This window comes from Macrotis lagotis, chromosome 1 (genome assembly GCF_037893015.1).
Source record: "Macrotis lagotis isolate mMagLag1 chromosome 1, bilby.v1.9.chrom.fasta, whole genome shotgun sequence".
Lineage (NCBI taxonomy): Eukaryota > Metazoa > Chordata > Mammalia > Peramelemorphia > Peramelidae > Macrotis > Macrotis lagotis.
Window position 1 is genome coordinate 815,063,533 of NC_133658.1, and position 22,333 is coordinate 815,085,865.

Below are 22,333 nucleotides of genomic sequence, written 5' to 3' on the forward strand. Positions count from 1 at the left end.
GTTTCCTTATTCTTAATTTAAAAAAAAGCACACGCTACTCACAAGTTAAGAGGAATACTGTGTTCACCCTTAAGAACAGTAGAAATATTTATTATGACAAATCTAGCAGCTTTGACATTTTTGGTGAATATAATACAATAACACTGACAATATAAACCAAAAGGACCAAAATCAAAAAAAAAAAATCAGAAGTGAATATTATTTAAAAAACTCATAACTTGAAAGAAGAGATATGAGAAGACACTCCCACCCCACCCCCTGCGGAGGTGGAAGGTCGAAAGTATTTGTATTGCACATATTTCAGACAATAACTCAATTTGGAGACAAAGATCTGGCAGTGATAAGGAGGGCCACGTGCATGGCCGCACAGTAATTCCGCGCTCATGGGGTAACACAAAGGCCCCTTTTACAAGGACGGGTTCATTGGAGCCCGGGGCCACTCACGGACGCGGGGAACCATGCCCGGGTCGCAGCCTTTGACCTCGGCTCCCTCAGTGGCCACCTGGCTGCTTCCGGAAAGCGCCGATCCCCACGCTGAGGCGTAAAGAACGTAAACTGTCTTCCATTGGCCAGAAGCAGAGGAGGGCAGATACCCGACCGCCCAATCCACGCCCGCGGCGCGCGCAGGCGCCCCGCGACGACGCGGAGGTCACGTGAAGGGCAAACATGGCGGCGCCCAGCGCGGGCGGGACCACGTTGCCGGGAAGCTGAGCCGCTCCGGACGCCCGCTGCTCCGCGACTGCTCCACCGGCGGGTCGGGGCGCCAGGTATCCGCGCGCCGTTGCCCGGTCCCCCGCCTCCCTCCGGCCTCAGACTTGGACCCTGCAGGCGCCCAGGCCGGCCTCGGGCCTCCCCGAGGTTTCCAGCCCGCCCTAACTCCCCCCCCCGTGAACTGCCCGACTCTCTCCATTGGCCTCCGCGGGTGTCCGAGCCCCGGGTGGTCGCTGCTGCCCCTGTGGCGGGCTCCCACGTGGGCCCCGGCACCGTGCAGGCCGAGGCGGGCGCCAGGCCCCGAGGCTCGTGCCAGTGGCGGTGCCACACGTACATCCTAAGGCCCGAGGCCGGACCGAGCCTCGGAAAGCCTTGACTCCGTAGAGGCGCAAGGTGGCTGGGGAGGGAGGCTGCGTCCCAAGCGGGGAGGGCATGGGCCTTTCTCGTCAGGAAGCCGTGACCAGAAGAAATGCCCAAGAGGCCGGAGGAGTAGGGGCCTTAAAAGCTACAGGGAGGGTATTTTAGAGGCGATAGGAAGCCACGGGAGAGGTCCGATCACAGAGTCAGCATTGTACTTGGGGAAAATCGGCTGGTAGGATGGATGGAGAGGTTGGAGACCAGTAAGAGTCCTGGCACTCATCTAGGTGACAGGTGAGGAGGGCCTAAAAGATAGTAGCTATGTGAGTGGAAAGAATGGTGTGTGAGAGAGAGCCTGTGAGGACCGAAACAGCAATACTGACTATCAATGTTGACGATATGTGGTAAGGGAGAATAAGTTAGCCCGAGACCCTCCCTCAGAACTGAGTTTTGCCTCTTACTTTCCTTTAAAATTGAAGCCATTGGATGTGACTCTCCTTGTTCAAATTCTCTTTTTCAAACTCCTTGACATCTTCTCTTAATCACTCCTTCATTTGACAAATCTTTCAAGCACGGGTTTAGAAGTGAAGAAAATTGGATTCGTTTCAGTTTGGAGTAAATTAGGGAATCATCATTAAAAAGAACGCTTTGCTTCAGTGAAGGTCCATTTGAGCTCAGATAACCATCTGCGCTTAGCACAATTGTGGGACTTCTACATCTTCAATTTGTGATGGGGATGGTGGGAGTAATCCCACTGATGTTTGGTTAGAGAATAATGCCAGTAAGACAAGGCAGGAAAAGAGATTTAAGAGAGTTTAGAGATGAAATGGCCAATTATTGAGTGGCTGTTTGTTGGGAAGGAAAATGAAGTCAAAGTAGGGATTATGACCTGAGAAATGAAATAACAGCTAGTGAAAAATAGGAAAATCAGATTTTTTAAGGGCTTTTTCCTTTGGATGGTTTATATTTTTAGTCATTTTACTTTAAAGTTTCAGTTTTGCTAACAGTGGTTCTCAAACTTTTTGGTCTCAGGGCCCTTTTACTCTCAAAAATTTCTGAGGACTGGGGCAGCTAGTTGCAGTGGATAGAGCACCAGTCCTGGAGTCAAAAGAACCTGAATTCAAATCCAGCCTCAGACACTTAATTGCTTAGCTGTGTGATCTTGGGCAAGTCACTTAACCCCACTCCCCTAAATAAAAAAAAGTAAAAAAATTAAAGTTTTGACGATTTTCCAAAGAGATTTTGTTTTTATTGGTTATATCAAGTCATTTTAGAAATTAACAGTATTATTTTGAAGGTAAATTTGACTCCACTGACCTAAAAGGATTTTGCAGACCAACTCAGGGGTCCAAGAGCTATGCTTCTAGAACTATTTTATTTTCCCTCTGTTTATAAATTATTTATTTTGGTCTTCTTAAAATTTCTTTTACCCAATTTTTAACATGTCTTCATTTTGGATTTCTTAGTGAATTTAAGTTTTAAAGTTTCATGCTTTAATTCCTTTTTAGAATTTTGTCATCTGTTTTAAGAGATAATTTTTCCCCTTTAAGGACAGCTTTAGCTGCATCTTCAAATTTTTGTTATGTTATCATTATGTTCTTGTGCAGTCATTATCAAACTTATTTAAACACCCTATTTTCCAGAATGTCAATATTAAGCTTTCATTTAGTTCCTATAAAGAATGTATCTTGGGGTGGCTAGGTGGCACAGTGACTATCAATATTGACTATTGTGGTAAGGGAGAATAAGTTAGCCTGAGACCCTCCTTCAGAACTGAGTTTTGCCTCTTACTTTCCTTTAAAATTCCTCCTGATGTGGATCCTCCTGACTAAAGGGCTGGTGCTCCATTCATTGAGCCATCTAGCTACCCCTTTCCTACCTCATTCTTGAGAAAAACCTTACCAGTTGCAAATCACTGATCATAATATAAATTATAGAGTAATAATAGTTAACTAACATTTACAAGATTTGCAAAGTGCTTTTAAGTCTCATTTTATCTTACAGATGGATAAATTGAGGCCAGAGGCTTAAGTGACTTGCATGGGTAATGTAGTATCTGAGGCTGGATTTGAACTTCGATGTTCTTGATTTTATGTCCAGCACTCATACCATGGGTGAGCTAGCTACCACTAGGTCTAAATGGTAATAAGAGTTGTGATCTGATCTGAACCAAGACATTACATAGTGTACAATGATGTTGCAGATGTCCTGTTAAAATATGTATTGCTTTACAACAGAGACTGCTTTGCTTTTCTGTTTGTGAGCCCAGTAATTAGCAGTCCATTTTGCATATAGGAATCACTTAAATCCTCTTTACATTTGGTCTACATCAGACATCAGATAGTATTCTGTTTTCTGTTGATATTATTCTGATACTAAGGTACTGTTAATGAACTGTGAAAAGAGCAGTGTTAAAATTCAGAACATTTGGGTTAGAATCTACCCAGCTGTCATTTGATGGTATAAATGAAGCAGCTAGCTGCCACTGGCTTTGGATTGGGAATCTGGAATGCCTGAATTCAAATTCTTTCTCAAAATAGCTGTGACCCTGGGTGAGTCAATTAATCTTGCCAACAATTTTGATTTAAAGTGTTTTCTCAGCCGCAAAATGAGAATTATACTAGCACCTACTCCCAGGATGTACAGGATAAAATGAGATGTTTATATAGCATTTTTGCAAGCATTAGTGCATTATATAGATTTAGGAAGTCATTCCTCTTGTTTAGTCTGTAAGAACCAAATATTTATATGTAAACACTTTTAAGGAAATCATTTCTAAAAATTTACTTTTCACATCCACAACTGGTACAAATTGCTGGTGGTGATTATTCTTGAAGAGGACCATGACATCCAAGATGTGATGCCATGACATTCCAGAGAACTGGATTTAAATGAGGAGAGCTTTGCAAGGGCATCAAGCTTTACTTTCTCCTCCAGAGCCATCTGGGTCCAGTGGCCAGATATGGATCAGAACAACTGAAGAATTAGGACAAAATGGGAGGGTGCAGTTTTCTTTGAAAGCTAGGTGAGCTTGCATTCAATTTCAAGCACAACGCTGTGGTTTCAGTTATAGAACATGCTTCATTTTCACTTTTAAAATGTTATTACATGAATTTCAACACAAAGGTGCATTTGACAAAGCCTCAAACAACGAATTGACATTTGCACCACAATTTTACATAAATTCTCATTTGATTCTCACAGCAAATCTTGGCAGGGGGCATATAACCATTATCCCCATTTTTTCAAGTAAAAAAATCTGAGGCTGAATGATTTTCGTCAATGATACAGCAAGGAAATTATCTGAGGCTGTTGTGTAACCAAGTCATCCTGACTCCCAAGACCAGCACTCTCCCCAGTATGGCTTAACATCCCCAAAGTTAGCACCTCCTCAGATTTGATTAGTAAAAACATAGTATCCAGAAAAAGGGAACGTGATCCTGCCAGGCCATCTTGGTAGCCTACGTGTCAGGTATTCAATTCTAGGAGCTTTACTGTAGGTCTAAGGTTTGGAGGACTGGAATATGAAGGGGGGGGGGGGAAGAAACTGGAAACGTTTGGCCTAAAGGAAAGGGAACTTAGGTTGCAGATTACATCTATTTTCAAGAATATGAAGAATGATCAGGTAGAATTCCAGTTACATAGTCTTAATTGGCAAATCATGAAGCAGTAGGTGGGAAGTTGGCTTATTACAACAAAACATTTGCTAAAGGTTAGAGATATGAGGTAGAATATGCTGCCTAAAAGATGTTGTGTTCTCTATCACTGGAAATCTTGCCCCTCAAACTTTTAAGTCATTGTTATACTGATTACTTTGGATGCATCATGGTAGGTAGTCCACTTTAGGGATTGGTTAAGACTATATTACTGGTTGAGATCCTTTCCAATTAAGTTTATAAGATTCCAAGATGTATTATTTTCTCCCCTTTTGTCATGAATATTCACTTCTACTCCTATTTGAGGGTGTTTTGCTATCACATCTTTCTTATGAAAGAATTTATTATCTAGATTTAGGACTAGGTCCTAAGTGCTTAAAAATGAATGCAAACTCACCTGTCCTAAGGGTAATTGTCTCAGGATAAAATTTTCAGTCAGATATTTGGTTATCATTAGTACAGCATTTGTTTTGCTTGGGTCCTAGGTTAGAAATTACTGAGAAATAATCTTGTGATTTCTACTTTTTAAGGTCTCAAGATGGAACATAATCAAGAAAATATGGACAGAAGATTAAGAATCAATGAAATCATAGCCAAAAAAGTGAAACAACTTCCAGAATCGGATCAGTAAGATAAGCTTATTTGATATGTACATGCTTTATATGTACATATTATAACCAGATGGATCATTTTCATAATTCTTCAGTTCTGAATGTAGACATCTGTCAACTTCCTACTTACCAATTAGCAAGATATATATATAATCTCAGATACAATAAAAGTTAATGTAAGTTTGATTTAATCTGAGGCAGTTTTTAGAGGGACTAAAAATTATTGGCCAGGTTATGTTTACCAATATCCTTACATATGGTTTGCCTTTTTTTTTTTTTTTTAATCCCCCAGTTGAGTTCCTTTTTTTTCCATACTCAGGCCCTTCCTTGCACAGTAGAACACTAGTTTATGTGAAAATCTTAGAGGTAGCAATATATAGATGATAGAATAATCAGCATTTTGGACACACACACACCCACACACACAAAATTAAATTTCAACTGATTATATAAAATTAGTATTGTCATGTTAAATATGGACTCAAGTTACATACTTTTTAAAATTCTGCACTATCACATTCCAAATATAACTGGTACTTAAAAAAAATCAGTTGGCAATAGAGTTGAAGTCTGTCATAAACCTTGCAGAATTGTTCAATGGTGAGCCAAAATTAAGAGCTTTCAGTAAGGCAAATCATCCAAGAAACCTAGAGTTGTTGGTTACTGGTAGTTTCATGTTAACTATCTGTTAGAAGTCATTCAGTTGGCAGCAAATGTGTATTTCTATATAGTTGTACAGAAGTAATCTTAGCTTGTTAAATCTTTCTCATTTTAAGCAACATATAGTTGTCAAGGTCTTGGAAAAGGGAGTAGGTTGGTCATATAGGAATAATGGATGGCTATTACAATGGTATGCACAAAACAGTAGGGTAAAGCTTCTATTTGGACAGGTAGACTAAATGAATGATTTATAGAAGGACAGGGACAAGAGTTACCTAAAATAGGATGGATTACTATTCATCCAGTGAAAGGAATATAAAACCCCCTGCCAAGAAAACAATTTTTTAATCCTTAAAATGTAAAGGTTACAGAAAATCAGCAAAAACTTTGTTATCTAAACCCAATTCTTTCCTATCCCCTGGTAATCTATTGAGGTAGATAGACACAGAAAAAGGCAACATGGATGAAAGATACAAAAAGCATTAACAGGAAAAGAATATATTCAATCTTCGAACAAAGACTTCATGATGGACCAGCTAGGACCATCGTCTTCCATGAAAATATTAACCATTTGGTGAAACTGGAAGAGATGGAGGGGAAGGGTCCAACTCTAGACGGTGTAACCAAGTAAAGTCCCAAATATTTAATGCTAACCCTTAGAGCATATGACCTCTATAAGCCACAGAAAAGGGCAGCACTTGAATTCTTCACCCTTCTTTGACTAAATGGCGACGGTTCACATCAGTACTCTAGAAATTAACTGTATGTATTCAGAACTTAAGTATTCCAGAGCTATCATTAAAATGAAAACTAAAAGTTAGTTCCCTAAACCAAATGATAGGGGGATCCTGGTATGACAGTACTAGGAAAGAAGATTTTGCTAGTTCTGTGATCTCTAGGGGATGAAGAGACAGAAAATATTAGTCAAAATACTTTTAAATTTTCCAATGCTCACATTCTGAGGTTATTCTCAGTTTGACAGAAAAATTATTCTTTATTCAAACAATTCATTTCTTTAGGGTTTAAAATAACTCCCCCAAAAGAAGCCAACCCTAGTTCTAGTGACCTATTAGACAATTCTTATGAAATGACTCCTAAAAGTAAAATGTTTTGTTTAAGGGTATCATGGGTGACATTTAGGCTCTCAAACCCAATTGTCTTCTTTAAATTGTTCAGTTATGTCCCAGTTCTTTCTTTGTGACCCAATTTGATGTATTCTTGGTTATGATACTAAAGTAGTTTGCCAGCTCCTTTTCCAGCTTATTTTACAGGTGAGTAAACTGAGGCATACTTGCCCACATTCAAGTCACACAATTAGTGTTTGAAGCCAGATTTGAACTCACGAAGATGAGTCTTCCTGATTCCAGGCCCAGCACTCTATCCACTGTTATCATCTAGCAGCTCCATCTTCTCTAATATAAAACCTATTAATATTTGCCTCCCTGTCCACACTGCTAGTTACTAACTCCATTATATTCTCAAATCTAGCTTCAATAGAGAATTATAAACTTGTTTTAAAAACCAAAAAATGAAGGGAAAGTACAACTAGCAATTGCACTGAATCTGATTTTCTAGACATCTTCCAAAAGGCTTGTTCTACAAAAATACACAACCTATTTATAATAGTGTATGGAAAAAAAAAGTTCCAACAATGATTTCTCTTATTTCTTAGGAACTTACTTATGACTGGATCAGTATATGTTGGACTAAATGCAGCATTTTGTGGCCTCATAGCAAACAGTTTTTTCCGACGCATCTTAAATGTGACACAAGCTCGAATAACATCAGCTTTGCCAATGGCTGTTCTTCCATTTTTGTCAGCCTACATAACTTACAACAGTGTTGTAAGTTTACCTTTGAGTTCAGGTAAAGTACATTTTAATATTTCCAAGAATTCTGTTTTAACTTTTTAAAAACCTGCCATAACTTTGTATAATATCTATTCTAAGTTCGGCTCTGTAGAATTCATTGAAAAATTGTTCCTTAATTGGAGGACAACTTGGTTGCAAGTTTAAAAATTAATGCTTCCTTGTAAAAAGCTACATAATCATTTTGGATATCAGACAGAATACTTAGTAGTTGATTTAGGGTACATGCCTGATCAAGTCTCTTCTTATTGTGCTTAGTATTTAATGCTTAAAAAAAAAGGAGAAATAGATTAGGGGCACAAAGTACATTGACCATTTTGCTCTTGTAAATTGAATGTTCTTGAATCCAAGTGCTTTCAGAGTAGCTGTCTGTCCTTATCTCTACATCTCGCGCTCCAAACTCTTGAATCTGCTAGGTAATACTGCACTTGCCAAAAAAAAAATAGCTTTAAGACTACTATAAATTACTAAGATAATTAGAGGAAGTGGACAACAAGCATAAGCGAAGAAAGCGCTTAATATGGCATCAGAGAGATGGGATTTTAAATTGCACTTCCATTTGATTTGGGATTGACTATTCTCTTTATTTAATAATCTTGGATTATATAGTGATGACACTACAAACCCTAAAGTCTCATGTGATTGGTTAAATGAATTAGATGATCAGAATTTTGAATAGTATTTAAATGGCAGAAGGGGAGGGGAAGGACACTTACTTGGACCATGTGTTATCCCTTATACTTCTGCCTGAAAACTTGAAAATAGACATTAACTATAACTTTTATATTTGTTGAAAACTTTCAGAAATTAAAGTTACATCATTATAGTTAATATCGTTTAAATCAACTTTTTTAAACAATTGCAATAGTCAAATACAGTTGATGGTGAAGTAGCATCAACTGCAATCATCTTGCACATTGAAGCTGTTTTATATTTTGACATCTCTATTGTATGCCTGTCTTGAACTCCTCATTCCAGAAAACAAATAGTTTTATTTTCTAGGTGATCTAAACTGTGAAGTCTGTACTGTTATAAGAGGTGGATTGGTAGGTCTGATAATCGGTGGTCTCTACCCTGCTGTTTTGGCCATACCAATAAATGGTGCTCTGGCAGCCAGGTATGTTTGTTACATTCTTTCTACTATTTGTCAATTGCTAGCTACCCTATCAAAACCGTTAAAAAAAACTCAGTCCCAATTAAAAATTAACATTCATTTTGGGAAGGGCATCAAATTAAATTTCAGAAGGATCTGGCTTTGCTGTTTTTTCTTATAAAACTTCAACATTCTGTCACCCTGTTTAAAAAAAAATCGTTCATCTTAATAGTCCTGTTGGGCAACTGCTAGATTTGAGAATCATTTAGTTGACCAGACTGTGTTCTAGATATCAAAATTTCATTTTAAAACTAAGCTTCTTTTACAAAATGTTAACTTTTTAAAATGAAAAAAATTATGTTAAAGTCTATTAAACATAAGTCCTGGTCTTATAAATTAATAATTTAAAATAGTTTCACCAATTTGTAGACTAGCCCTTCCTCTCTAAGTTCTATGGCACACAACTCTCCAATCTATCATTAAAGTCACTCTCACACTTGAAAAGGTTTCTGTAGAACCTGGAATTTTATGCACTGGGGGCATAGCTTTCAAGAAAGACCCAAAGGTACTCTACCCAAGACCCAACTGAAACATCAGAATAAGATTTCTTATTTTCAGAACAAATTAGTTTGCCAGAATTTTGTAAATATATTCAATCTCACTGTTTTTCTTTTTTTTTTTTAAGGTATAGCTCAGCTCCACTACCAGAGAGAGGAAACATTTGGACCTACTGGATCAGAGTCTCTCGACCTGCCTTTAGAAAGATGGCCTTTCCCATAATGTTGCAGACTATGTTTGCAGCATACCTCGGTTCTAAACAGTATGAAGTACTCATAAAAGCATTTGAATTACCTGAACCTGGCTTTCAATTACAGAATATTCAAAACAAATCAAGTACAGAGCTAAAAGAATAAAATAATGTAAAAATAAGATACTGTTAACCAACAAATAAGTAAATAAAATTGTACTTATTGCAATTTTGCTGTGACTTTATATCTATTACCTGAAACTAGCACATCAAAAACAGTGCTTCAAGTTAGGAAACACTATTTCTGAATACCAATTATCTAAAGGTTGCCAAGTTACTAAGTCCTATGATCCCTTTCAAAAATAAATGGCATAGATCACATTAAGTTTAGAGAGCAAGCTACCATTAAATTATTTTTTTTAAAAAGTTTGAGAAAACTAGGGAACACTATGTAGCCTTTAACATTTACAAACTTCTACTCAAATTGTTTCTATAGCTTTTAACAGTCTTACCCCAAGAATTGGAAGAGGTCTGAGAGATCCATCTAGTTTACTAATCCTACCGAAAAGAATGATATAATCATAGGAGGTTGCTGAGGCAGACCAACTAAATTTAGGTGAAGTCAAAATATGCTTCCTACAAATTTCTATCTTCTAGAGTACAAAAGAACAATCCATCTTTCAAATAACATTTTCTCAAATCTCAAATTTTCAGTCTGTTTAACAGCTTCATGACACATACGATTATTACATTCACATTAAGGACAAGTATATTCTCCACCCTGCCACTGGAGGTCAGAGTTACTCAATTTTCTAGCCCCTCAGCAGATTTTTATTACTGCATAATAGGGACAGTTATTAAACAGTTAGTTTTCTTCTGTACTAATGCTGTTTATATAGAATAATTAATGTAAATTTGTAAGGTAGTACAGGAGGCAGAATCTTCAAATAAAAGTGAAAAATTGAAGCTCTAGTAAAAGGGAAACATTCCAGAGTCAGAAAGATTGAGAATTTGATTTTTTTAAAGGGAGTTTTTTTAAGATTAATGAAAGCTAATTCATTTTTAGTTGTCTTGTTTTTATTTGCCAGGATATTTTCTCATAACATGGGCATGATACCATTTTAAGTCTAGACCATGATTGACAAAGTATGAAACTGGCAGAACTACCTGGTAAATCAATTAAAACCATCTTTAAAACTATTCAAATTATTTAAAAACTTTCCTACATTGCTGCCGCCTTCTTATGTCTTACACATTTGTGTCTTCTCTTAATGGTTCCAACAGTGTCTTGCATTAAATCAGTGCTCAACAATTGTTTGCATGAATTTAAAAGTTTTTTTTCTTGTTTCACAAACTGCAAATGTTGGTTCAAAATTTTTAATATTTTGAATTGTATTCATTTTTTAAATTTACACATAAAGCAGTTACAATTTCTCATATTTTATTAAATGGTGACCTATTTTCTAATATTTGTTCTCAAATGTTTCTTACAGCATATTGCTTTACAATTAGTAGTATGAAAATTATCACTGCTACCTCGACAAAAGAGATCAGATTGCATTAAACTCTAATCATAACCCAAGTTACTCAATTCTGAGTCAAGGAAAGATGCAATATCTACAAGTGTCATAATATTGCTTTGAGGCTACCAATAATTTGCACACTGCAATTAACTAAAACATTAGAGGCCAAATATAATTTAGCTGAAATTTACAATTTATACTCTTCAAAACAATTCCAGTGGCTACAGTATGTTTTCAATTTGGTTTCATTCCAATTTTTCAAGATTCAAAAAAAAAATCTTAAGTTGAAACTGAAGCACAAAATGTTTTGTCATTTATATGTTCTTAGTCCTATATCAATTCAAAGGGGAAAAAAAGAAAAAAAAATAATTCCAGCTCAGAGAAATCTCACAGGTGGCAGCCATTTAAGAAATTACATCAGAGAAAAAAGATGTATAAATAACAAAACTCAATTTATCCAAAATGTAAACAACCAATTATTTTTTCACATTATTGTTCATCAACAATTAATGCTCCCGATGACTCTCCTTAAAGTACTGATTTTTAAATATGACTTATGAATACATTCTACTTATTGTATAGTATATAATAAAAACAAAACAAGGTCCCTGGAATATGACAAATTTCCAAGATTCCTCAAACTACAGATTCACAGTGGGCCTGGGAAGAAATACTTTCTAACCTTATTACAAATTAATAGTTCATCAAGATCTCTAAAGGAGGGGTGGCTAGGTGGTGCAGTGGCTAGAGAGCACCGGCCCTGGAATCAGGAGTATCTGAGTTCAAATCTGGCCTTAGACACTTATTACCTAGCCGTGTGGCCTTGGGCAAGCCACTTAACCCCATTGCCTTGAAAAATCTAAAAAACAAAACAAACAACCCCCCCCCAAAGATCTCTAAAGGTTTTGTACCTCTAAAATTCCGTAATATATATCAAGGTTTTATAGCAGGGACCTCTATTCCACAGCTCCAAAGCAATGAAACATACAACTCCTAAATACGTGTTTTATCTGGTAAAAAAAAAAAATTCTCTAGTACCCAGGAGGGACTATGCCAATGTTTGGAATAATACAGGTCCATAACCCCATGAGTAATAATGGCAGAAAGAGGCTCTGCTTTATCAACACTGTACTTGGATAGAGCCAGAAATGCTCTTCAGAATTCCCTAGGCATTCATCTAATTCTTGCTAAGACTCCTCCACTGCAATTAACAAGACAATGAACAGATTTAAATTAAGTTTTGACTGTTTCCTTCAATACAAAGATATTTATGGAATTTAATCTTGATCAAGAAAGAACTTATCCCCTGAATCCAACTGTATTTTTACTGTAACTCAAGGAAGCTATCTAGCATGACAGAATCTAACTAGTTTGAAAATAAGAACATATACTTATTAATATAAATCCCACAGACTGAGGGGAAGGGGTTGGGGAAGAGGAGACAGGACTATCTAGTAAGTAAAACTTGTTGAAATCTTACTGAGGCTCTAATAATTCATAAGCTGGGGAAATGTTAGGTGGCATAAAAACCATTTGGCTTCAAAGCAAGGCACTTCCCAAATCCAGAATGCTCAAGCTATTACATAACAGACCATTTGACACATGAAAGAGTGAATAAAAACTAATACAAGAGTTATTAGAAACTTCAAATTACTCTGAACATTATCAAATTAATCATAATAGGAAAAAAGAAATCCATTATTTCTTGCCTGTGTAGCGTCTCAATTATATAAGATAATTCCACACATTTTACCAACCAAAATTCCTCCAAGAATATGAAAACAAAACAATTTAACATCTACAATAGGACTGCTCTTTAAATACTGAACTTTGCATTAATTATTTTACTGAGTTCAGCAAAGTTAATGCATCAGCTTCACAAAGACTGTCATATTACACACAGTTAAGTGAGCACAAATTATGTACATCTTAGAACCATTGATGGACTGTTAATTCTATTTTAAGAACTATTAATTCTCTAGTCTGTTTTCCCTTGCTAAAAAAAGAAAACTGAAAAGTACTAGATAAAGTAATATATAATTCTCTTGTCCAAAGGGCAGTTCCAATTTTAAAGGGTACTGCAAAGAACTCAATTATGACTCCTCTGAAAGACAAGAACATTTTATCCAAAAATTAACCCATTGTTCTCATGTGTTTCTATTAAGTCTTTCAAGGATTCCAGAGAATCTTTTCAAATCTCCACTTCAGGAAAGTGAAATCAGTATAGAAGTAATTTGGGGGCTTGAAATGGCATTCATTTTTCAGCAGATGCCAAAATTTGTGACCGATATGGCTCCCACAACTACTTTGTTACCATCAGTCCACAGTCAGTTACAGGTTGTAGGAAAAGATTCGTTTTTGCAGACACTGCTAAGCTGTTTAAAGAGAAGAAAGAGAGATTAATTCAATGATTATAGAATGCACATTTAATTCAAAAAAAAAATCTTAACAAATTGGTTTGATTACACATGAGATTTCAACTGACTAGGTTTTGATTTTTTTTTAATTTGGTGATGGAGTTGGACATGTAAAGCAATATCTTATATAATTCATTTGATATTTGCATGCTTGTCTCATTAAGATAAATTTTTTAAAATGAGCACTGATTATTTTTTCCCTTTCGTACAAATAAACATCCATTTATACTAAAGTTTATATAACTTTACTACGTATAATGTAAGAAACTGCAAAATGCTAACCATCAAGAAAAAGTTCCTTTATCCCAAAATGTTCATTATTTCACAATAAAAAAGCAAACTGTAACTATTTTCCAAATCAAGATTATTGTACTCCAAAATGCCTTTTTTTAATCCACACTACTCATTCATAGAAAAAGTAAGACAACAGCTTTATATTAATAATCATAACTGTTTTAATTAACAACAAGAAGAGAGGACATGTGTTAGGATAGTCTACTTACTACACAATGAAAGTAATCAGTTTGTTCTAAGATTAAGAAGCCCAAACATTTATAGTAAAATGTGTTTACATATAAATATGACCATTATTTACTAACACCTTTTGCTGGTTCTAAAAAACAAGTGATTACCATGTGAAAACAAGGACATGAAGTTGATGTAATAAATGACACAAAAAACACTTAAGTCATCAAAATCAGGAAAAAGGAATGAAATGGAAACTAGTAAGGGACAGTTAATAGAACACAAGGAACCTAAAATAAGCAGCTTTTAAAAGTATCTTCAGCTTTTTTCCACATTTAAAATTCTTTGTAAAACTATTTCCAAATACTGTCATTTGTAAAATGACTTTTTTGCAAAGCAAAAATTCCAATGGTGTGTGGTGACTAGACAAACAGCATTCCAATTCTGAAAGTTTTAATCAATATTTCCCCTGCATTATCCAGCCCCAAGTCTCAATTCAAGAATTATGTTGATTTATCAATAAGAGGACATAGTGTTGTTAGAAAAAACACCACACTTACTGTTTCCAGAACACTTAACTGCTTAAGACCCAAAGCCAACTCTAATCAACATTTTCCTGATTTCCATTCCTGTTTCTTTCCAACATTAAGGTAAGGATAGAGATGAACAAATTCTTTGAGCCCATAACTGAAAGATCAACAAACCTGGTTTTATTATGACACCATATTCTTATTATCATTGGTACTGCACAAAATTATATACAAAGAAATATATATACAAAATATTCAAGTATTGTTAGTTAAAATTCCAATTCAAGGCTTCTGTTTCAAAGCTACATTTTTAACATATTCCATAAAGATTATCACAAGTTAGTCACTGTTTCAAATAATTTTCCAACTAATTTTGGTTTATATATGTATGATTCAGTAGGCACTAAAAATCCATGCAGTTGCATTTTGGGGACTTAATCCTGCTCTTAGGTATAAGCAGAGTCATCATTTCATGTTGTAAGTGTAGCTATTGCCCATTCATGCTCAAGTGCAGTAGACGATTGATTTTACAAAATATGTTGTGATGCATAATTGCAAACCAGAGACCAATATTAAGTCTCAAATACCTTATTCTCCAGCAACAAAACATTTACAGTTGTGCAAAAAAAAAAAAAAAAAAGGATTTCATTTACAAATCAAAAAAAGATGTTAAATGAAAGTTAACTACATCTTTGGACTGCTGGAATTAACTTTTTAATTGTGCACAATTTTAAAATAAAAAGACAGCAGAAGCCCTGATATTACCTCTTTTTCCTCATTTCTTATACTACCTTTTAAAATAAAGCAGGAAATGTGGCCAGCAGCTGGTCCCGTCTCTTCTGCCCCAACAGCTGTATCCACTTTAGCATAAAGAAAAACAAGGATGCTAAATACACGTGTACTTTATCAAACAGTGATGTTTCACAAAGAATATCAATCTTTTTTTTTCTATTTTAGTACATTATAGTCCTGCTAATGCCAATAGATATATAGTGTACCCAAAGGACACTAACTAGAGAAGCCCAGCTAAGGAAAAAAAGCTTCTTTATTTTTAGATTTTTTTTTTAACCTCACTGGTTAGTTATCACCAAAATCTTCATCTATATTAAAAAGGAGACCAATATCTTAGTTTTTTATAATTTGAATACTAAAATTCATCCTTTGTGAAACCTCACTTTACATTTTTTCATTCATTTAGCCATCTTTAAAATCTCTAATGGTACAGACACAAATTTAACCTATAAATTTTGATACAACAAAATAAAGATATTCAACAACTCATTCATATTCAGTGACTGAATCACTGTGCTGGTCCTCAAAGAAACATTTTTATTTAAACGTTATTACTCTTCTCAATGGCTGTTTTTATTTTAAACTGAATATAGGAGTCTGGTATGCATATTATTTCCAATTCTCTAATATTGATATTTAGATCTGTAATCTAAAGAGCCTGTATTAAGTTTATATATCTTATAGAGGAAACTAAGAGGCATTCCTGAATATTCAAGAGATTTTACCATCTCTATTACAACAACTACAGAATATTTGTTCATGCCCCAGATACTCAAAGTGTTTAAAAAAAGTACAACAGAATTTAATCCTACAGCCAACCCCTGCAAAATTGCACTCCAACTGGAATTCCAATTTGCACCTGCTACAACTGGAACTTCCATTCATTCAACTTCACCTTTTGCACTGTGTCCAAACTGTATGGCTATAAGCAGGTTTCACTGCACAGTTGGAACGATGTCATCGAAGGCCATGTCCACACTGGGGACAGAACAGCTAGGTACAAATAAGTTTGAACAAGGGCACACACATCAACAGCTGTTTATCAGAGGAAGCATCTTAAAACACACTAGTGGCCAGCACAAGTCTGTTTCCAGGGTGGACAGGGCCCCAATTATGTTTTCTTTTTTGTTTGTTTTTATGTTTTCGTTTTGCCTTAAATCCCCCATTACAAACAATCGTGTATGTTTGCCCATTAAAGTAGACTAACCAGCAGTGCATGAGCTTTTTAGGGGAAGAGATGGATCCTTACCAGGTTGTGAGGCGGTAGGACTGTTCTGTAACCCCTACAACGGAGCCTGGCAGGGAGGAAATCACCTAAAAAAGAAACTGTCAGAGAAATTTAATAGTCACATGTTATCATTAGAGTCGGTTACTGTGTCACATTCATGCTTTTTAGCTAAACACTTAATGATTCATTATTACTTTTCTTCTCTGAAATGTGTCCAGTGAAGATGTCCCACTAACGTGTTTTGACATGGTGTGAGGGAGTTGAAGGGGGTAAACACGGATAAAGAGCAGGTTACTTGACCCTACATTTTAAGAGAAGACGAGGCCTTCCTGGCACAGGCCGAGCAGAACTCCACCGACACCTTATCCTTGTCCACGTGGAGGCAGACTCCTCCGGCCGGGTCCTCGTCCTCCAGCGCGTCCTGGCCCCGCTGGCCCAGGGGCAGCGCGTAGTCGTGGTCGCCGGCGGGCGCGTCCCTGAAGAGGGAGGTGGTGAGGCGCAGCCCCCCGCCGCTCAGGCGGCTCAGCAGCCGCGCCAGGCCCGTCTCGTTGGCCAGCACGGCCCGCAGGTAGCGGCTCTCCTCCTGCAGCGCCTGCACGCGCTTGCCCAGCTCCCGGTTCTCCGCCCGCAGCTCCTGGTTCTCGGCGGCCAGGCCCCGGACGCGGCTCTCGAGCCCCATCACGTACTCCTTCTTCTTCAGCCGGTTGAGGCGGGCCGCGGCGGCGGCCGCCTTGCGGGGGCTCCGGGCCGGGCCGGGGCCGCCGCTGCCGCCTTCGCCCGCCGCCGCGGGGCTCTTCCTGCGCCTCCTCTCGCCGCCGCCGCCCGGGCCCGCGCAGGCGCCGCCGCCGGCCCCGCCGCCGCCGTCGCCCCCCGCGCTGGAGCCCGAACCCGGGCCGGGGCCGCCGGGGCCGCCGCCGCCGCCGCCGCTCACCAACTTCTGCAGCAGGTCGGAGAAGCGCTGCATCTCGGCGGCCGCGGCCGCCATCTCGTCGTCGTCGTCGCCCTTCCACAGGTCCGAGCCGCCCCCGGACGACAGCGGCCCCGGGGAGCTGAGGCCCGGCTCCAGCGGGTCCAGCAGGTCGGCCAGCTCCAGGCCCGACAGAAAGTCCATGTCCTCCGGCTCCTCGGCGGCGGCGGCGGCTGCGGCGGCCGCGGGAGGCTCCTCCTCCTCCTCCATCTTCTCCTCAGCAGGCCGCCGCGGAGGCCCGTCCCCCTCCTCCTCCTCCTCGTCCCCGCCGCCGCCGCCGCCGCTCTCCTCCCCGGCCGCCAGCCGGCCCAGGCCCGGGAGGCGCAGACAGCCCAGGGCCGGGGACGGCGCCGGCGCCGGGCTGCCGCTCCGGGCCGGGGAGCCGCCGCCCGAGGCCGCCAGCAGCTTCGTCAGGCTGTGCCTCATCGAGTCCCGGGGGGCCGAGGCGGGGGGCGGCGCCGCCCCGCGGGCCCCGGGGCGCCGAGAGGGAAAGCAGCGAGCGGCCGCCGCGCGCCCCGGGCTGGAAGCAGCCGGAAGTCGGCAGCTCTCGCTCGGCCTCCCCTCCCCCCGCCGGACGTCGCGAGACTTGAGGCAGAGGCGGCGAGCCGAGCGGGCGGCCGGGAAGTCTCGCGGTGCCCCGGCGCCTTCCGCCGCCGGCGCGGTGCGTTTCCTGACCACGCGCTCCTTTGTGGAGCCGGGCCCCGCCCCTCCCCCCCCCCCGGGCCGCGCTTTTGTTCTGCCGCCGGCCGAAGCCGCGCCCTTCACCCTGGAGCCCTCCTCGGCCGCGCGGCCGCCGGGGCCTACACTCACCGGGACGAATTACAAACCGCCCCGCGGTCACTTATCGGCGGCCAAGCGCCCTACGGAGAGGCGCTGCGCCCGGCCCGGCGCCCCGGGCCGCCCGGGGGGAAATGAGCGCGGAATGCCGGCGCTCCACACAAAGTTGCAAGTCCCGCCGAGCCTAGGAAGGCCGGGAAAGGGCTCCGGAGAGCCCCGAGCCCGACTGCCGCCGCGCCCCCAGCGCGGGCCATCGCACGCGGTCTTCTGTCTCACCTCAGTTCCCTCATCCCATTAAATAGGGATAATAATAGTAACTGTAACAAGGTTGTTATGAGAATAACATGAGATGCCATATATATATGTATGTATGTATGTATATATGTGTGTGTGTGTGTGTATATATATACAGCATAAACATTTAATATAAATGATAGCTATTCTTCCAAATAATGAAGGGAAAATGTTAACAAAGAATTAAACGAATGCGCCAATCGTGACTTTTTTGTGCTCGGTTTTTCAATTTAAGGCACTTAGCTATGACGAGCTTGTCCTGGGTAAAATCTTGTTTCTATGCGTTACTTGCCTCGTCCTCCGAGGAGGGAGGGTTCAAACTGCTTGAAGGAAATAAACCTAATGTTATGCCATTCGTAACTATGGGGTCGTTGCTTCTGACTGTTCAACTCTAGACCTTATCATTTTGGTTCCTGGAGAAAAAACATTGACTTAATTCCAGAAGGCCTGGGTTTGTTGTATGCCTCTGCCGTATTTGGGTTATCCTCCTTCCAACTTAGGATAAGCTTGGGTGTTTGTTTGGGTGCAGATTCCCTTGGGAATGGAGGACTATTTGGGAACTTCTGCTGGATGTTGGCACTGGCCAACTCCTCTCCCTTCTGGGAAGCCAGTAGAGGGGAAATTCCAGTTTCAAGGTCTGTACCACTAATTAAGGCTAAAGCCTCCTTCAATTTACTTAGGACAAGGGAAGCAGAGAACAACTTTCCTATAGCCACAAGGTTATACTAAGTTCTTGCTAGCTGTTGTTTCCACGTCACCAGATCCTTCAGCTCCCAACCCCCTATTAGCCATTCTCAAACAAGACCCTTTTTCTTCCTTTTTCTTCCTTCTTCCCCATCTCCCAAAAGCTCACCTCTGTTAAGATCTGTCTCCTAAGGGAAAAATCCCCAAGGGGGGATCAACTAAAGTCTTTGTCCCTTTCTCCATGACTAATCTATCATAGGAAAACAGAAAAATTTGACTGACTTTGAAGATTCCACTAAATTTATTGATGGACTTAAGCAGATAGCCCTTCAATTTTGATATCTCCTGGGGCGATGTAAATATTATAATCTTTACTAGCTGTACAGATCAAGAGAAACTGAGAATTTAGAAGCTGGTCCAAAGGTTTGGTATTAACCTTGCAGAGTCAGACACTAGATATTCCTCTGGGTCATTAGACCCTGAGCAATACTTAGTTTAGTACATATTTTGTGAGTATGCCAATGAACAACTTCCAAAACCAGCAAATACCTGTTAAGGTTCAAGGGATGGATTCATTGTGGGTAAAGTGAAAGGGACCCTACTGGGTCATTTTGACTATAACTGTAGTCCAACTCAAAGGCTTTTCCAGTTGGATTCACAATTTTGGAATAAAAGTTGCATCTTCTTTTTTTGTTCATTCTCCAAAATCCAAAGTATTTCTGTAAGCCTCTTGAGTACTTGGAACTATTGGTCTTGAAGACATCTGAAAGCTAACAGCCATTATTAATTCAAATTTAATTGCCTCCTCTCCCGCAGATTTACAGCAGGCACTGGGTATGAATGTATGGAAATAATAGTGTGATGCTGAAAAATGTAAGGGATTTTGGTAGTAACTGGTCCCAGGATTGTTGTTCTGAAATTAATTCCAAATCACCAACTTCATTCTGGACTTCACTTCAATGTGTTACATAAATGATAAAATTTTAAAATAAATAATAGCTGTTATCATTTCTAATGATGAAGGGAAAATGTGTACAAGAATTGCCCTGGAGTGAAAAGGCACCTGAGTTTCTCCTCAAACAATACCCCTAGGCAGGGATAGTTTTACATCCCCTTCCAGTAGGAAGCAGTTCTAGGAAAGAACCAACCTTATCTCAAACCAAAGAGTTTGCGTTAGTTATTTGAGTGGGGAATGGTGAAGGAGAAAATATGTTAGCAAAGAGTTAAACTAATGAGTTAATCGTTTCTGTTTTGCCCTATTTTCATAGGAACTTATCTATAATGAGCTGATCCTGTGTAAAATTTTGTCTGTTTCTTCCCACTTCCTCTCTGAGGAGGGAGAATACCAACAGAACTCAGCTCACTCCTTTGAAGGAAATAAACCTAATTTTATGTCCCTCATAACTCTAGAGTCATTGTCTCCTGAATTCTTCACTTTGCTCAGTCTGAGACTTTATCACTAAGTGAGCACCTGAACTCCTACTTAACTTTTCTAGTCAAATTTCCTTTGACAGCTTTCCAAGAATATGAGTTATAAAAGGAAACTCCCCCAAATGAGAAATTCTCATTGAGTTTTGGCCTATGGGAAATAAATGTGTTAATCTTTCCAGAGACCCAAGGACAAAAGTTGCCAGAGGTTTTGGCCTTAATAAAGAGAAAAACAGATTTAGCATAACAAGCACATTTAATGATATTTCTCTAAGATGAAAATTATGCAGGCCTGCATGGAGGGAGTGGGGGAGTCCAACTCTCCATCTGGTCTCTCCAAGATGGAAGCCTATGTTCTTTTCCTAAATAACCTTGATCATCAGAATGAGTGATCTGAACCCTCCTCTAACCTGTCTGATCAAAGAAGGACAGGCCATCCCCAATCAAGAATGGGAAGGGTGCAAGACCAGATAGAGATGAGGGGAGACAGAGGACAAAGCAAAGTATAGCCAGAGGGGCTCTTATGGGATGAAGAACATAAGCTTTGGTTTGTTACAATTAAGGGAGTTCTCTGTAGCTTTTAAGCTGCCTAATTGATAAAATGTGGCATCATCCAAACTCTGCTCTGACAAATCAAAACTCCCTGTTGACAGAGTTGATTAGCAGTGAACTGTGCATTACATTTTATCACTCATCTCAGTACTTCTGCAGGAGCTTACTCCCATGCCCACAAGATATGAATTATAAGAGTAAGAAATGAGGTTGTATTCCAGACTCAAAAAACAGGCAGAAATTCTGAGATGAACAATGCAAAGTCACTTACATGAAACAACAAGCAAACCCATAAGACTGAAAAGAAGTATGTCAAGGAGAATAAGAAGCAGGTGGACCTGGGCCAGCCTGTGGCTAACAAGTTTGACCCATGAATTGCCATTCCCACAATTATATAACAAATCCTAATCCTTGTACTAAAATCTAATTCTAAATCACCAATTTCGTGCTGGACCTCACCTCAGTGTTCCATAAGGCATTTCAGAACAACTCATGTCCTGCCCTAAAGTCACCACTTTTCCATGCTTCCTATTTCTGCTGAAGCCATGACAACCCTTCCAATTAGCTGAGTTCCCTGCCTTTGTTCCATCCTTGATTCTGTCCTCACATTCAGTCAATTGCCAAGTCTTATAGATCCTCCCTTGCATCTTCTTTCCATTCCCATGATTGCAACTGTGATAAAATTTCTATCATTTGTACTCTTTCCAAGAGATCCCCTCTCCAACACATCAACTAATCAGTTGTCAAAACAATCTTCTAAAGTTCTAGGTTTTTTTTTTCCTTATCTCTATTTTGGGTTACAAATTCCTATCAACATCTTAGTCCAAAGAGCACACTACTTGGTAGGAAAAACAAAAACAAAATAAGCACTGTTTCTGTTATCATTTCATCTACCTCTTATAAGTCCTAGTTTCTTTCAGTTTTTATTTCATTTATTTATTTATTTTTCTTGTTTTTTCAACTACATGCAAA

General features: G+C 39.5%; 2 protein-coding genes across 8 annotated transcripts; one reads left to right on the forward strand and one right to left on the reverse strand.

The window, feature by feature from the left end:
• The first annotated feature begins 655 nt into the window (after positions 1-655).
• On the forward strand, positions 656-9,933 carry TMEM126A (transmembrane protein 126A). Its single transcript, XM_074217031.1, has 5 exons — positions 656-767; positions 5,255-5,351; positions 7,668-7,861; positions 8,866-8,980; positions 9,642-9,933. The coding sequence occupies exons 2-5, from the start codon at positions 5,263-5,265 to the stop codon at positions 9,868-9,870; spliced, it is 627 nt and encodes a 208-aa protein (XP_074073132.1). The 5' UTR covers positions 656-767; positions 5,255-5,262; the 3' UTR covers positions 9,871-9,933.
• Positions 1,220-18,238, reverse strand: CREBZF (CREB/ATF bZIP transcription factor). Of its 7 annotated transcripts, XR_012474411.1 has the most exons (4): positions 16,965-18,182; positions 16,681-16,757; positions 15,431-15,499; positions 1,220-13,602 (listed from the first exon to the last, which is right to left on the reverse strand). XR_012474411.1 is itself a non-coding variant. In XM_074217030.1 (2 exons), the coding sequence occupies exons 1-2, from the start codon at positions 18,050-18,052 to the stop codon at positions 16,742-16,744; spliced, it is 1,104 nt and encodes a 367-aa protein (XP_074073131.1). In that variant the 5' UTR covers positions 18,053-18,238; the 3' UTR covers positions 1,242-16,741. The 7 variants fall into 7 exon arrangements, 1 of the variants encoding a protein (XP_074073131.1); XR_012474409.1 differs by having other exon boundaries at positions 1,230-15,499; XR_012474410.1 differs by having other exon boundaries at positions 1,230-13,602; positions 15,431-16,757.
• Between the last annotated feature and the right edge of the window lie 4,095 nt (positions 18,239-22,333).

Coding starts and splice junctions, on each gene's coding strand:
- TMEM126A (XM_074217031.1), top strand. CDS start 5,263: ATGGAACATAATCAAGAAAATATGGACAGAAGATTAAGAATCAATGAA. Junction 7,862..8,865: donor AAGTTTACCTTTGAGTTCAG/GTAAAGTACATT, acceptor TTTATTTTCTAG/GTGATCTAAACTGTGAAGTC. Junction 8,981..9,641: donor AATGGTGCTCTGGCAGCCAG/GTATGTTTGTTA, acceptor TTTTTTTTTAAG/GTATAGCTCAGCTCCACTAC.
- CREBZF (XM_074217030.1), bottom strand. CDS start 18,052: ATGAGGCACAGCCTGACGAAGCTGCTGGCGGCCTCGGGCGGCGGCTCC.